General features: G+C 35.2%; 1 protein-coding gene across 8 annotated transcripts in view; it reads left to right on the top strand.

The window, feature by feature from the left end:
* The window catches only part of RFX3 (regulatory factor X3), a 294,672-nt gene that overhangs the window by 84,765 nt on the left and 193,647 nt on the right, over positions 1–16,260 (top strand). Inside the window, exon 1 of one of the 8 annotated variants that reach the window (XM_074394746.1) lies at positions 1–12,525. This exon is cut by the window's left edge and continues 21,458 nt beyond it. The exons of 6 other annotated variants lie outside the window; for them this stretch is intronic. In XM_074394746.1, the coding sequence (XP_074250847.1) occupies positions 12,516–12,525 (10 nt within the window). In that variant the 5' untranslated portion in view covers positions 1–12,515. One more of the 8 variants, XM_074394747.1, reaches the window with a different exon arrangement.

Raw genomic sequence — 16,260 nt, 5'->3', positions numbered from 1 at the left:
TGGCTTAATTCTGCAAGCAGGAGCCCTTTGCAGAAGGATTCATGGTAATTAACCAATTCAAAGTGCAATATTTTCCTTTCATTAATTTGGCAGAAAACAACTAAATACCTACAGCAGGAATGTTTTTGACATTTTCATTTGCTGCTTGGAAAATAATGGATACTTTGAATTGTGCTATAAAAGAAAACTGCTAGGATTTTGTCAATTCCATTTCAGCTTCCTAACAAAAACGTGGATTACTCAATTTGCAATTTTTTTTTTTTAAAGTTAATATGGAATAGTTGGCTGCAGGAGTAATGACCAGAATTGATTGACATTTTGAGGTGATTGGCTTGTAGGAGATTCTTAGGGAGTTTATTGGCTCACGCTTCTTGCTTGTCACATCTCCTGTATGTCTAAGTAATAGAATTCCAGTTGGGTGTGATTGTTTCCTATCCTTTATCTCTTCTCAAGTTCATTTTTATTCCAAATATTGCACAGCATTTCGCTCTCTTCTACTGTTTCTTTTGGGTTAAATAAGTATTTATTTCAATTAGTTCATGCCAAGAATTGTTAACTTTTTACTTTTAAAAATGTACTTATGGTCAGCCACCTGGCATGAAGTATTTTGAATAATTTTGGAACTAAGAGTTCACTGCTGCAAATGTTTCACTGGAGGAATTATTGAAGTGTGTATTCATTTTAGGATACATTAGTTTTTACATAAATACTCTAATCTATTGATAGTGTTTATCTTTTCACTAACAATGTAATGTTTTATAATCATACCTTTGATTACTAGACTCTATGTTATTGAAAACTTGATGATCACTTAACATTTTTCCCTCCTGCAATTTTGACACACTTTCTGGGCCAAATTTTTTCTTTTATATGTTCCTTTATAAACTGGATATGTTTAGTTATAAATGGTTGTAAATATCAGAATCCCATTTCAGCCTACCTAAAAATAGAAATGTAGAAGGATATTGGGATAACTCCTGAAATCACAAAGAACAACTTGGCTTCATAAAGACCTAGAATTTGCTATGGGTAAAGTTGTTAGGAACCTAGGTAGTCTTGCCTCATCTGTTACGCTTGCTTCTATCTACATGTCTCTTCTTTCTTTACACTTTGTGGATTTATTTTTTAGTGTTTTTAAGGATATACATGACCAAATCTAATTACCTACCACTGCTACTTAATCAATTAAAGTGACCAGCATCGAGACACTGGAGTATCAGTCTTATTCCTGAGTATACCACGAGAGAAAATGCAGACCAACTCAGAGCAGATATTCACTCTTGATCTAATTAGTTATTGTTGGGAGAGCAGCATCATGAAATACAAATTTGGCTGCTGTAACCCTACTCAGATAAAAGACAGTATTATTCTTTTTTTTTTACGATGTGGTTATTTCTTAAGTATAAGGATAACAGAATAAATTCTCTGTGAATGTGAATAATTCTCGATTCAGTAAATAAATACAAATTTGTGTATACATGTGTCAGGAACTGTGCTAATTGGTAGGGATTCAGTGGTGAATAAGGTAAATGCAGTTGATGAGCTTACACTCTAGTAGAGTAAATGGAATTTTTTTTAATTTTAATTTTTATTTATTTATTTACTTATTTTTGAGATGGAGTTTCACTCTTGTTACCCAGGCTGGAGTGCAATGGCATGATCTCGGCTCACCGCAACCTCTGCCTCCTGAGTTTCAGCAATTCTCCTAACTCAGCCTCCCATGTAGCTAGGACTACAGGTGCGCGCCACCATGCCCAGCTAATTTTTGTATTTTTAGTAGAGACGGGGTTTCACCTTGTTGACCAGGATGGTCTCAATCTCTTGACCTTGTGATCCACCCACCTTGGCCTCCCAAAGTGCTGGGATTATAGGCGTGAACCACCGTGCCCGGCTTTATTTTTGTTTTTTTGAGATGGAGTCTCCCTCTGTCTCACAGACTGGAGTGCAGTCGTGTGATCTCGGCTCACTACAACCTCAACCTCCCAGGTTCAGGTGATTCTCCTGCCTCAGCCACCTTGGTAGCTGGGATTATAGGCATGTACCACCATGCCCAGCTAATTTTGTATTTTTAGCAGGGACGGGGTTTCACCATGTTGGTCATCCTGTTCTAAACTCTGGATCTTGTGATCTGCTGGCCTCAGCCTCCCAAAGTGCTTGGATTACCGGCATGAGCCACCGTGCCTGGCTGTAAATGGAATTTTTAAAAGTCATCTTATAAATAAATAAAATGTAGTCGTGAATTGAACGACGATGATTCAGTCAGTGAAAGACTGCATATATGACAGTGGTCCCTTAAGGTTATAATGGAGCTGAAAAATTACTGTAGCCTAGTGATATCTTGATGAACTTCAACCTATGTAGACCTAGGTTAATGTCTATGTTTGTGTACTAATTTTTAACAAAAAAGTTTTAAAAGTAAAAAAAAATTAAATATACAAAAAGATCATGGAATAAGGCTATAAAGAAAATATTTTTGTACAATTGTACAATGTGTGCTTAAGCTGTCTTACTACAAGAGTCAGAGTTAAAAAATTAAAAGGTTTATAAAGCAGAAAAGTTATACTAAGCCAATGTTAATTTATTACTGAATAATGAAAATTTATTTTTATAAATTTGATGTAGCTTAAGTATTCAGTGTTTATAAAGTCTACAGAAGTGTTCAGTAATGCTTAGGGCTTTACTCACTTACAGACTCACCCAGAGCAACTTCTAGTTCTACAAGCTTCGTTTCTGGTTAAGTGCCTAATACAAATATACCATTTTTAAAATCTCTTATACCATATTTTTACTATACCTTTTCTGTATTCAGATATGTTTAGATACAAAAGTAATTACTACGGTGTTTCAGTTGCCTGTAATGTTCAGTACAGTAACATGCTATACGGGTTTGTAGCCTAGGAGCAGTACATCATACCCTATAGCCTAGGTGTATAGTAGGCTGTACCATCTAGGTTTGTGTAAGTACACTCTATGATGTTTACAATATGACGAAATTGCCTAATGATGCATTTCTTAACACACATCTCTGTTAAGCAATGCATGACTAGTTGTAAAATGTGGTAAGTGCTTCGAAGAAGACACACAAGGCTGAGCTAAAGAACTGCATTTGCGTGGGGACAGGGTAAGGATACTTATTGCACTGCTTTCTAAGGAGGTGACATTTATCTTTAGACTTGAAAGATTAGGGAAGGATGTTCCTATCAGGGGAAGTGGAATGTACAAAGACCTTGAAGTACAAGGACTGTAGAAAGCTTAAAAAAATACAAGATGATTGTTGTGGAGGAACATAGAAGAAGAATTTGGGATCAATTTATCAACAACTAGCTTTTGTAGTGTATACATAGACCAAGGGTCTGATTTAATTCATTAGCTTTTATTAGAAAGTCTACCATGTTACAGAGGTTGCTAGATTTGGTAAGCTTAAATAATAATGATACAAGGCAGAGCATGATATTCTATTAGAAGCACATTTGTTCATTCTTTAAATAAATATTTATTGAGTGACTTATGTGTCAGACACTTTTCTAGGTATGTAGGCCAGATAGTAAATAATTACATAGGACCTTCATTCTCATGGAGCTTATCAGAACCTTGCTACTCAAAAATATGATTCTTTGAATAGTATCACCATCACTCAACTGTAAGATTGTTAGAAATACAGAATCTCAGGCCCTACCCAGATGTACAGAGTCAGAATCTGCATTGAGATTCCACATGATTAGTATGAATAGTAGAGATTGGGAAACACTGCTCTAGAGCAGGGTTTGGCAGACTGTGGCCTTGGTGCCAAATCCAACTGGCTGCCTTTTTTTGTAAATAATGTTTTATTGGGACAGCCATGCCCATTTGTTTACATATTATCTATGACTGCTTTCACAGTGCAATGGGAGATTTGAGTAGTTGTGACAGGGACACTAGCCCATAAAGCCTAAAATATTTATTGAACTTGGCCCTTTACAGACTAAGTGTGCCTGTGCCGTCCTTTGTTCTAGACTATAAACAAGTGGCATGACAGATATTTTTTACTTATTTGATTGTGAAAAGCTCTATGGAATAGGCAGTGTTTGAACTGCTATAAGAAACAGTGGCTTAAGGCAACTGTAGCCTATAATCTGTATTACAAATGAAATATGGTTGACCCTTGAACAGTGTAGGGGTTTGGGGTGGCAACATCTCCACCCAAGCACAGTCAGAAGCCACCTATAACTTTTGACTCCCTTGGAACTTAACTATTGATAGACTTACCAATAACAAACAGTAGATTAACACATATTTTCTATGTTATATGTATTGTGGACGGTATTCTTACAATAAAGTAAACTAGAGAAAAAAAATGCTACTAAGAAAATCATGAAGAATAAATATATATTTACTGTTCATTCGATGGTAGTAGATAATCATTAAAGTCTTCATCTTGGTTATCTTCACATTGAGTAGGATGAGATGGAGGAAGAGTAGGGGTTGGTCATGCTGTCTTGGGGAAGTGGAAGAGGTGGAGGAGGTAGAAGGGGAGGCAGGCACACTCTGTGTAACTTTACGGAAATACAGTGGACTCTTGAACAACATGGACTTGAGCTACGTGGGTCCACTTTTATTTGAATTTTTTTCAACCAAATGCAGATCAAAAATACACTGTTGTGGGATGCAAAACACACATATATGGAGGGCCGGCTTTTTGTATGCTGAGGTTCTGCATCACTGACTGCAGGACTTGAGTATGCAGAGATTTGGGCATATATGGGTTTAGGTGTACATGCAGGATCCTAGAACCAATCCCCTACATATACTGAAGGACAACTGTACATTGTAATTTGAATCTGACTTTTTTGCTTTTTCATTTCTCTTAAAGTGTTTCTTTACAAGTATCGACCCTTCTTCCACTGTTTAGTTTCAGGGTGCATGTCATAGAAGCATCCATGTCATAAAAGTAGTCAAAAGCTGTCTTGAGTAAGTGGAAACCTTCTGCCAGGTTGTCTAAATTAACTCTGTTTTCTGGCATTACTTCTACATCTTTTTCCTTATTGTCTGGCATTGGTTCTGGCATCTTTTCCTTATTGTCTGGCATTGGCACTCAAGGAGTTCAAGTCATCTTCTGTAATTCCTCTGGTGTGATGTCCATTGGCTCTTGGATTTCTTCAAGATCCATGTCTTCACACCTTTCATCTAGCATCTTTTTTTTTTTTTTCCATATCCACAATCTCTTTCATGACTTCTTTAATTTGGAGTACAGTTCCAAATCTAAATCATGTTCACTGTTCTAAATCTTGTGAAGTCATATACAAAGTCTGGACAGAGTTATGTCCAGCAGGAGTTTATGGTTTCGGCCTTGATAGCTTTCACAGGTTTTTCTATAACAACCATGGTCTCTTCAATGTCTCTTCTAAATCTCTTCAGACTTTCGTTAACACTCTATCAGGTTTCTCTTCCATACTATAGACAGTCTTTTCCATTGAGTGCTATGTGCCTTAAAAATCTTTATTACCCCTGATCTAGAGTCTGAATTAAAGATAATGTGTTTGGAGCAAGTAGACCAGTTTGATGCTTTTGGTACTGAACTCATGAGGTTCTGGGTGACTGGGGCATTGCCCAATATCAAAAGAACTTTAAAACACACCTCCCTTATTTACAAGATACTTCTTCACTTCAGGAACAAAGAATCAATGGAACCAGTCCAGAAAGCTATTCTCTTCTTAGGCAGTGTGGCAAAAGGGCTTCTCATTGTACAACCAAAAGCTCAGCAGCTGGTGTTTTATCTTCTTCATGGCTTAGGGAGCAGATTTATAGATCAGGGCAATCCTTATCATGAACCTGACTGCATTTGCACAGTGTAGTTGGTCTGCTGCTTCCTTCCTTAAATCTTGGTGCTCACTTCTATTCCTTACTCATACATGTTCTTTGTGGCATTTTTTCCCCCAGAATAGAGCAGTTTTGTCTGCATTAAAAACCTGTTCATAAGAGATATGCTTTCTCCTCATTGATTTTATTAATGTGTCTAGGAACTCGTCTGCGCTACTTGGTTGGCAGAAACTGCTTCTCTTGTTATCTTGACATTTTTAAGCCAAGCCTCTTTCTAAAATTACCAAACCATTCTTTGCTGGCATTAAATACTCTACCTTTAGATCATTCACCTTCCTTTTGCTTTAAATCGTCATATAATGACAACTTTTTCTTGAATTATATTAGAATTTATAGGTATGCTTTTCTTATAGCAATACTGCACCCACATAAAAGCTGCATTTTCTATCTGACAGAAAAGGGTAATTTGAAAAAGTGCAAGGTTTTCGTAACTGTTGGCATAGCTGTAGCGACAGCTTCATGAATTTCCTTTTTTTTTTTTTTTAAACGATCATCCTTATGCTGTATTCATTTATCTTGAAAAGGTGGGCAACCTCAGCTGCAGACCTTAATCTATGGTACGTATGAAACAATTCAACCTTTTCTTGTAATGTAACTTTTCTCAGCCTCTTGGGTACACTTGCAGCATCACTAGTGCCACTTCATATGGGACCCAGGATGTTATTCAAAGTTTATAGTGTTGCACTAAATACGATGAAAAATACGTGAGAACTGTGAGAGGTTACTTTTTACTGTGATACACAATTTACTGGAAAGATGAACCGCTCACTCAGAGATGATTAGCATCACAGGGTAGATTCTCCCAACACCTGAGCTCACCCACAACAGCAGTATAAGGTGGCTACAAAATTATTACAGTTGTACAGTAGGTATTATGATTAATTTTATGCAGTTATGATTTAACACTTAATCTTTACATTTGTTTACACTTCTCTTGACTACAAACGGTACCATGTGCTTTCTAAGTTGGTAAGTTTTGGTACATTTTAACTTTTCATAATAGATTTATATGTATTTTATGGTAATAAATGATAAAATAGATTAGTACCTACATATATTTTTTTGTATTCATGACATACCTTTTTTATTTATTTATTTATTTATTTATTTATTTATTTGAGATGGAATCTTGTCCTGTTGCCCAAGCTAGAGTGCAATGCGATTTTCTCAAATTCCTCCTCACAAAACATAGACAAATTCAGTTTGTTCATCCAGTAATTATACTTCCTGAGAACAAAGATTATCATTCTTCAGATCATAGCAGAATCCAGTTTCTCTGCATTGTATGATTATATAATACAATGTATACATTTATTTATATTATATATTTATTTAATTTATATATCGTATTATGTATTTATTATATGTTATAGTATCTAATAAATTACTACACATGCCAAAAAAGGGGGAAAATGTGACCAATAGTAAAAAGAAAATAAAGTCAATAGCAGCAGACCTTGAGATGGCCTAGTTGTTGAGTTTAGCTGACAAAGGCTCATGTATGCATACTAATAAGAGGGCTTAAACAGATTGTGGTCTCAATGAGTAAACAGGTTAGAAATCTTGGCAGAGAAACGGAAACTGCTAGCATTCTACACCAGCGGTCCCTGCCTTTTTGGCACCAGGGACCGGTTTTTTGTAAGACAATTTTTCCATGGACTAGGAGGTGGGGGAATGATTCAAATACATTTACTGTGTGCTTTATGTCTATGATTATTACACTGTAATATATAATGAAATAATTATCTACTCATCATAGTGTAGAATCAGTGGGAGCCCAGGGCTTGTTTTCCTCCAGCTAGACAGTCCCATCTGTGGATAATAGGAGACAGTGACAGATCATCTGGCATTAGATTCTCATAAAGAACATGCAGCCTAGATCCCTTGCATGTGCAGTTTACAACAGGGCTTGTGCTTCTGTCAGAATCGAATGCTGCTGCTGCTCTGACAGGAGGTAGAGCTCAGGCAGTAATGTGAGCAATGGGGAGTGGCTGTAAATACAGATGAAGCTTCTCTGGCTCACCTGCTACTCACCTACTGTGTGGTCTGGTTCCTAACAGTCCATGGACTGGTACCTGGGTGGGTTCCACAGTTGAGGGGTTGGGGACCCTTGTTCTGTACCACTGTAGGATGACTATAGTTATCAATTATTTATAGTTTCAAATAGCCAGAAGGGTATTGGATGATTGTAATATAAAAAAATGGTAGATATTTGAGATGTTGGTTATGCTAATTACCCTGAACTGATTATGATACATTATATGTATTGAAACGTCACTGTGTGTACCTCATGAATATGTCAGTTAAAAAAACTTTTAAAATCACTCATTTATAAACATAGTTGGAGTTATGACTGGATTTTTCAGTTAAATGAGCCAATAAGCTGTCTTTTGTGCTTAAAAGCAAAAACAGAAACATTGTTCGCAAACATGGTGTAAAAGTTGTAAATAAAATACAAGTAAATCCAATCCTATAGTGTATTTTAAAAAGAACATTATTCCAAGTAATTCCAAAATAATTCAACAATGGGTTTTTTTTTAAATAAGTTTTTCTGTGTATGAAAAGCTAGGTGAAATTTCAAGAACTGAAAAGAACAATAACTGTAATTACAAGTGTATTAGTTTTACTATCTCCAATATGTTGAGAAATATGAAATCAACTAGATGCATATCAATGAAATTTATTAAATCTGATTAATTTAGAAAAAAAAAATTAAAGAAAAATAAATGACTCACACCTGTAATCCTACCACTTTGAGAGGCCCAGAGGGGCAGATCACTTGAGGTCAGGAGTTTGAGACCAGCCTGACCAACATGGCATAACCCTATCTCTACTAAAGTTACAAAATTAGCCCGGCATGGTGGTACATGCCTGTAATCCCAGCTACTGGGGAGGCTGAGCTAGGAGAATCCCTTGAACATGGGAGGTAGAGGTTGTGATGAGCTGAGACCATGCCATTGCACTCCGGCCTGGGCAACAAGAGCGAAATTCCATCTTTAAAAAAAAAAAAAAAAAGGAAAGAAAGAAAAGAAAAAAAAACAAAAATGAACAGAGATTCAGGGACCTAAGGTACAACACCTTATAGTCTAGCATATATGTAATTGCAATTACAGAGGTGAAGAGCATGAAAAGGGGCATGAAAGTTTTTAAGAAATATTTGTTGAAAATTTTGTTTACATTTTTGATTAAGAATACATTGACTTACACATCCAGTAAGCTCAGCAAACTCCAAGCAGTATGAATATAATATAACGTGCCACATTAAACTGCTGAAATATCTGATCATTATTTCAGTGGGTACTGTGTGTTTCACACTATTCAGGAAGAAGCAGCTAACTTTGTTTCACATGGGGAAGGATATGGTACCGGGAAGGTAGGACTATTTTATACATTGTAAACTGTTGAATTATAAGGTTTTGCTGAATATGTGGGTCTATTTAAAAATAAAGAACAGTGTTTTTCAGATTATAAAAGTAGTGCAGGCTCATTGGAGAATATACACGACCATACAGATACGTAAAATTTGCCTGTGGTCACAAGGCCTTTGACCCTTTTATCCGATCACATTTCTAGTTTGTTTATTTTTGCCAAGTAGCAGGGAATCATTAAGCAAAAATAAATTTTCTTTTCTTTTTTGAGGCAGAGTCTCATTGTGTTGCCAGGCCAACAAAAAATCATTTCTTATTAAGGCATGTTACTTTCTAAAACAAGCCCTTGTGTTTGCTCCACCAATTCAAGAATTGTAGCCCAGACCCATTAAGTTTGGGGCTCATGTAGATCAGGTAGTTGAAATGAATTTAAAAACATTTACAAGTTTTAAATTAAGTGCTTATGAGAAATATCCACATAGGACAAGTAAAAGATGCTCGATGAATGGGAACTTATGTTATCCAACAGCAGAATTACTTTATAGATTTAGCTATAAATTTTGAAACCAGTTTTTAAGTCTTATTGACATCTTGTACATTCTAATCTGTTTTCCTTTGCATTACTTTACTTTTATTACAAGTAATAAAAAAGTTAAAAAGCCAAAAAAAGAAAAAGATGACTCCAGTGGATTTAAGCCACAAATGAAATACATTAGCTCATTAACTCAAAAGTCCAAAGATAGGGCTATTTCGGCAATGATCCAGCAGCTTAGTGACTTCTATTTCTTTCTTCTGGGTTCCTGGTATTTGCTTTATTGTGATGCTCTTGATACAGCTTTTAGGAGCTCGTAAGGCTTATTATTTCCCTATTTACTTAATATGCCATTTAGTAGTCATATTATTACTGATAATGCTGATACCGCTCTGATGTGGTTCTGATATGGCTTTTGATAGCTTGTAAGACTTACTAGTTCTATATTTACCTCCACTGGGAAAAGCAGTATTTGTTTTCAGTTTTTCTAACAGAAGTCCTGATATTTATTCTGATTCAACCATTATAGATCCTAGTTGCACCTGTATCTTTATTACTGTATATACTCACCATTCAACTTAACCTCCTCTTACTTTTCTTTCCCTTAATATTATCTGAACAGTACAGTAAGTATAGTGTGGCTGTTTTTTCCTTATTTTAAATATATTCTAAGATTTACTGTTTTTAAAAATTACCTTGACGTGTTTATATATATATATAAAACATACAATATATAACATAAAATATACCTTTTTTAAAAAAAAGTTCAGTTGAGTTTTTAAAATGTGGATCCATGTAACCACCACCATAACCAAGTTATAGAATATTTTTATACTCATCAAAGCTCCCTTGTACCCATCACCAGCCCCAGGCAAACACTGATCTGCTTTCTCTCTAGATGAAATTTCTGTTTTCTAGAATTCCATATAAATGGAGTTATGCCATATGTGCTCTTGTGTCTGTCTTCTTTTGCTCAGCCTAATGTTGTGACTCACTTATGTGCTGTGTGTATGAATGGGATATGAATAGTTCTTTTCTTTTTATTGCAGAGTAGTATTTCATTTTATGAATGTACTACAGTTTGTCCATTCACCTGTTGATGTATATTTGGTTTTCTGTTTTAGCTATTATGAACAAAGTTTCTATGAATCTTTGTAAGTCTTTGTTTAGGCAAAGGTTTTCCTTTTTGTTGGGTCAGTATGTAGGAGTGGAATATTGGGACATATGGTTACTATATGTTTGACTTCAGAAGCACCTTTCAAAGTCCTTTCTGAAGTTTTACCATTTGAAAACATTCCACCCATCACAGACAGCTCCAGTTGCTCTGTATCTACTTACTGTTTTAAAGTTGTATAGAATTCTCAGCATATGTTTGGATAGTGTAAAACTGATATTAAGAAACAGCTAGTAGTCATCCAGAGTCTGCATTTAGTCCGACTAAACTGTAGGATAGTTCTACACTAAGAAAATAACTTCTCTTTTTGTCTTTTATCTTCCCAAGGTTGTCAGTTTTCACGTAGATCTTTATTTTCTTGACGAAAGTACTATTTTTATAGAGGTCCCCCCCTGCCACCAAGAAAAGTCACTTACAACACTGTCGTGATCCCTAGGAAAATACAGAAGAGTACAGTCTTGGCTTCAGAGTTCCTATCAGTTCCTGTCAGCAGAACTATGCATCTTGTTGTTGGAATAAAGTTGCTGGCTAGAGTAATTTTGTGGTAGGCTCTCTTGGGTGCCATTGCATTAGGGATAGAAGACCAGAGAGGGAGAGGAAAAGAAAATACATTAGAGGTGATGTGAGAAGAAGCCAGCATTAGTCTATGAGGGTTTACTTTCCGTATGTGATCTGTGTCACACAGCAACTACCTGCAAAGACAATAAATAAGCTCCATGGTTGGATTTGTCATCTGTAAACAGCGTAATACTACCTGTGTCATCAGGTTAATGGGATGGCTAAATGAATTCATATAGGCCAAGGACTTGAAATGCTGAGAGTTTTAATCTTTTGCTATTCTGTACAACAATAAAGACTCAATAAACGATTTGCTTTAAAAATGCACACACCTTCTGTCATATATTTTTACGAAATAGACTAGAGGTTGTTAACTATGGTTATTTCTATGGAGTTGGATGTCTGGTAATTTAAATGTTCTGTTTTTCTATAGTAAAGTTTATTTTACTTTAAATTTTACATGACAGGAGGATATTCAGCTCCTTATAAGTAATGCTGCCTAACAATTGCATTTAATCAATAGATGTTTCTTCTCCATTGTTTTTGTTAGCTTTCTCCACTTGGTTTTGACTTGCTCCTCAAGGCTTTGTAAGCTTTTAGTTCAGAACACACTGTAAACCTCATGATCTGGGTAGTTCTTCAGAGGTTCATTAATATCTTATTTTGCTGTTTATTGCGGCTTAGATAGATATTCTCAGTGTTTGTTCTGGCTCAGTCGCTGAATGTGGCCATCCTGCAGGGGACAGTCAGTCAAGAGCCTCAGGAGATACTGTATTGATTGATTATTGCCTTCTTGGATTTTTTTGGCACATAGTAGAAATATTTATCTCTGAAAGTTCACAGATTTCATTGCTCCTTAGGCTAGTTTCTGATATAGCCATAGAACTTTATAGGTGAGAAAGATCCATATTTGCTGGTTTCAGGTTTGACACAAGGATATCTTTGGTTGTGCAGATCAGGATCTAAGAGATTTAAATGGACAAAATGGTTTCTGACATCTTGGATCGTCTGAAGAAAAGAACCAGAAATGAATGGAGGTAAGGAAGTAAAGGAAAGAATAGTACTAATGAATATGGAAGAGTACAGGGGTTTATAGAAATAATTGCTGACTTTGCTGCAGAACCTTCCTCTTAAAATTTACTCCTCTTTTAAAAAAAATCTATGTGGGATACAGTGATATAGCTGAATGACTCTGAAATCTAGTTAGTTTGGGGGAAGACTAAAGTCCAGTTATTTCTTACTTAAAATGACCTTAGACAAGCCTCTTAACCTTTTTCAGTTTCTTCACCTGCAAAATAGTGTTATTAATAAAAATATCTATACTACCTCTTAAAAGGGCTATTGGTTGTGGTGTTCAACTAAAATAATGTATGTAAAAATACTTTGTAAATGTTAAAAGCTGTATATAAGTGGTTTTTGTTGTTGTTGTTGTTGCTTTTTTTTTGATACAGAGTTTCACTTTTGTTGCCCAGACTGCAGTGCAATGGTATGATCTCGGCTCACCACAACAACCTCCACCTCCTGGGTTCAAGCCATTCTCCTGCCTCAGCCTCCCAAGTAGCTGGGATTACAGGCAGGCACCCACACCCAACTAATTTTTTATTTTTGGTAGGGATGGGATTTCTCCATGTTGGTCAGGCTGGTCTCAAACTCCTGACCTCAGGTGATTTGCCCACCTCACTCTTTTAAAGTGTTGGGATTACAGGCATGAGCCACCATGCCCAGCCTGTAGCTAAGTATTGGATGGTGATGATATTTATGACCACAATTGGTCTTCATAGCTGCTGTAGCTTTCTTACGTTGTTCTGGGCCTCTGTGTTCACATTTCAGCTGTCATCTATGTAGGGGCATTCAGTTTTCTGAACCATAGAATGCCCGGTCAGTACTCAACCCGTGTATGAGTGTTTTCCTGGCCTTGATCATTCTCCCATATGGTGAAAGCTGCTGATTGGTTTGCTTCATTGCAAAAATCTGGAAGAAGGCAGCACACATGGTGAGAGGTTTAATCTACTGCTTGCTAACTAAAGGATGGATGGAGGCTGGGATGGAGGCTGGGAGGCAGTTCTGAGGAACAAGTGGTGCTGTTGGCTTCTATGTTCTTTCTGCTGCATCTAGCTAGTCTCCCTCATTGCCTTCATGTGCCATGATGACAGGCTTCCTTATAATGTTGAGAATGGTAGGGGGAGTACAAAAAGGTGATAGATTTTACAAATGCTGAAGTTGTTGTTTAAATTTTACAGTTGACCTTCCATGTGAGTGAGTTCTGCATCTGTAGCTTCAACCAGTTGTGGACTGAAAATATTTGTGAAAAACAATAACATTTATTAAATATTCTACATGCAACAATGTGTCATATGTACCTACACATACGTACAAATGTAATTAATCAAAAAATAATACAAATGAAAAAGATAGTATAACAACTATTTACATAGAAATTACATTACAGAATTTTATATGAGGGACTAGAGCATCCGTGGATCTTTGTATCCTCAGGGGGTTCTGGAAGCAATACCCTGCAGACACCAAGGGAGAACTGCATGTTGTTAAAGGTACAGTAAATTTAATCATGCACTTAGCTCTCAAAACAGAAGAACAGGGTAAGTTGATACTTTACAGACTTATTTGGTATTTTATTACCATATTGATTCAGGTGCATGCTCATTTGGCCCAGGTAAGAAGGATTTGTGTCAGTGTCAAAACGACAGAGCCTGCATTACAAATAGCAGTTTTTATTAAAATATGTAGTTTTAAGATACTAAATATATACCTGTTTTATCTTAATCTGTCAAACATATAAGAGACCCATGAGATTATTTTAATTAAAGGAAAAACAAAAACTTACCCTTTTGATACTTGGAAGAAATTATAAAGTATAATTATATCAATTTGGTATTCTTTACAATTTGATAGTACAGCATCTATTTTTGTGCTTTTAGTAATGTATGCAGCGTTGAAAACATTGAAGTTGCACAAAATAAAAAAATGTGAAATGTGTTCCACATTTATTTTGTTTTTTTTTTTTTTTTTTTAACCAAATGGAAATTGTTTCCGTGCTATACCGCGGAATGTTGCCTTTTAGCCATTTAAAACAAATTCATAAATAAATATTTTATCTTTGAAAATTAAAATACTCAAATCTATAAATTCTGGTTGAATGGAGCATATAATATGAAATAGTTGAAGGCAGCAGGACATTAACAGGTAACTTTTGTATCATCTCGTGATATTATCAAATGTATTGGTTAATTCAAAAACACTCCATGTAATACATAATTTTCCATTGGATCATTGTCTCATGCTTTGAAAAGAGATTGTCCCAGCTTTCTTTTAACATTGGCTTTCAAATAACTTGAATAATTCTGTATTTTTTTAAAAAACATGTATTTTAAGCAACTTTTCTGTGATGATATCCTATTTTAATTATGTTGCCTAATTTAAAAATTTCAAGTCAGTGTTTTAATAAGCCTCAAGTATTTATAAATCAATGCTATGTAAAAATGGTTACCATTTATTGAGCCCTTACCATACACCAGGCACTGTTGTAAGCCCACAGTCAGTAACTTGTTTAATCTTTATAATCACTGTAAGGAGGTAAGCACTATTTATATCCATTTTATGGTTTGTTCTTATTTCACAATTGTGAAAACTAAGGCATTGCTAGTTAAGTAACTTGCCCAATATCATGAATACTCAACTGTGGTAAAGCTAGAGGCAATTTGGATAGAGAAATTTAGGCAATCTGGATAGAGAATTCAGTATTCTTATTTATTGTGCTATGTGAAATATAGAAAACCTACAGATAAAGCACAAAATGCTTACAATAATCAGACAAAAGCTAACAAATATGCACATCTATTTTGTAAAATCTGTATCTGCTTTTATTAGGTGAAAATAGCCATTTAAAGAACGCAGGATATTTATATAATGTTGCTACTACCAAAGACTGCTCATTTAAAAATACTTGCTATTATAAACCCATTAAGCAAATCATATGTTCTTCCTGGAAATGTTTTCTATGTGAATTTTATGAGTTTACAAATTTTAGAAACGTTTCTAGAATTCTTCCTGTTCTAATATTTTATGAATCTATGATCCTCTTTCCTTTAATCTTAGCTGCTGAAATTACTCTCTTGTAAAACTGTTGATTTGTTTAGTCATTTAATTATTTTTCTTTTGTTTTTCACCTAAATTTATCAAGGGGGTCCTGCACATTATCTGCGCATTATCATCTGCACAGTTGATAATATGTTTTCATTTTCAGTCAGTTCAAAATACTTTCTATTTTTATTCTTTTAACCATGGGTTAGTTAGAAATATATTATTTGCTTATCAAATATTTGATTTGCCTTATATTTTTGTTATTGATTTCTAATTTAATTCTTTTGTGATCATACAACTTACTTCATAGGATTTGAATCCTTTAAAATTCATTGAGATTTGTTTTGTGGTCAGGTATGATCTGTCTTAAATGTTTTGTGTGTACTTGAGAAAAGCATATATTCTGTTGTTTTTGGGTGGAATGCTCTGTAAATGTCAATTGCTCAATAGATGCTGTTCAATTTTTTAAAATATCTTTACTGCTTCTATCAATATTAAAAAAGCATAAAATATCCATCAATAATACTGTATTTTACTATTTCTTTTTCAGATCAACTAGGTTTTTAATGTATATTGGAATTCTGACAACAGGTGCATAAACATTTAGGAATGTTATTTTCTCTTGATGAATAGACTCCTTTATCATTGTGAAATGACTCCTCTTGTTCCTG

This window comes from Saimiri boliviensis, chromosome 2 (assembly GCF_048565385.1).
Source record: "Saimiri boliviensis isolate mSaiBol1 chromosome 2, mSaiBol1.pri, whole genome shotgun sequence".
NCBI classification, from domain to species: domain Eukaryota; kingdom Metazoa; phylum Chordata; class Mammalia; order Primates; family Cebidae; genus Saimiri; species Saimiri boliviensis.
Note: the sequence above shows the minus strand (reverse complement) of the source record. Positions and strands in the feature narration are given on the sequence as shown.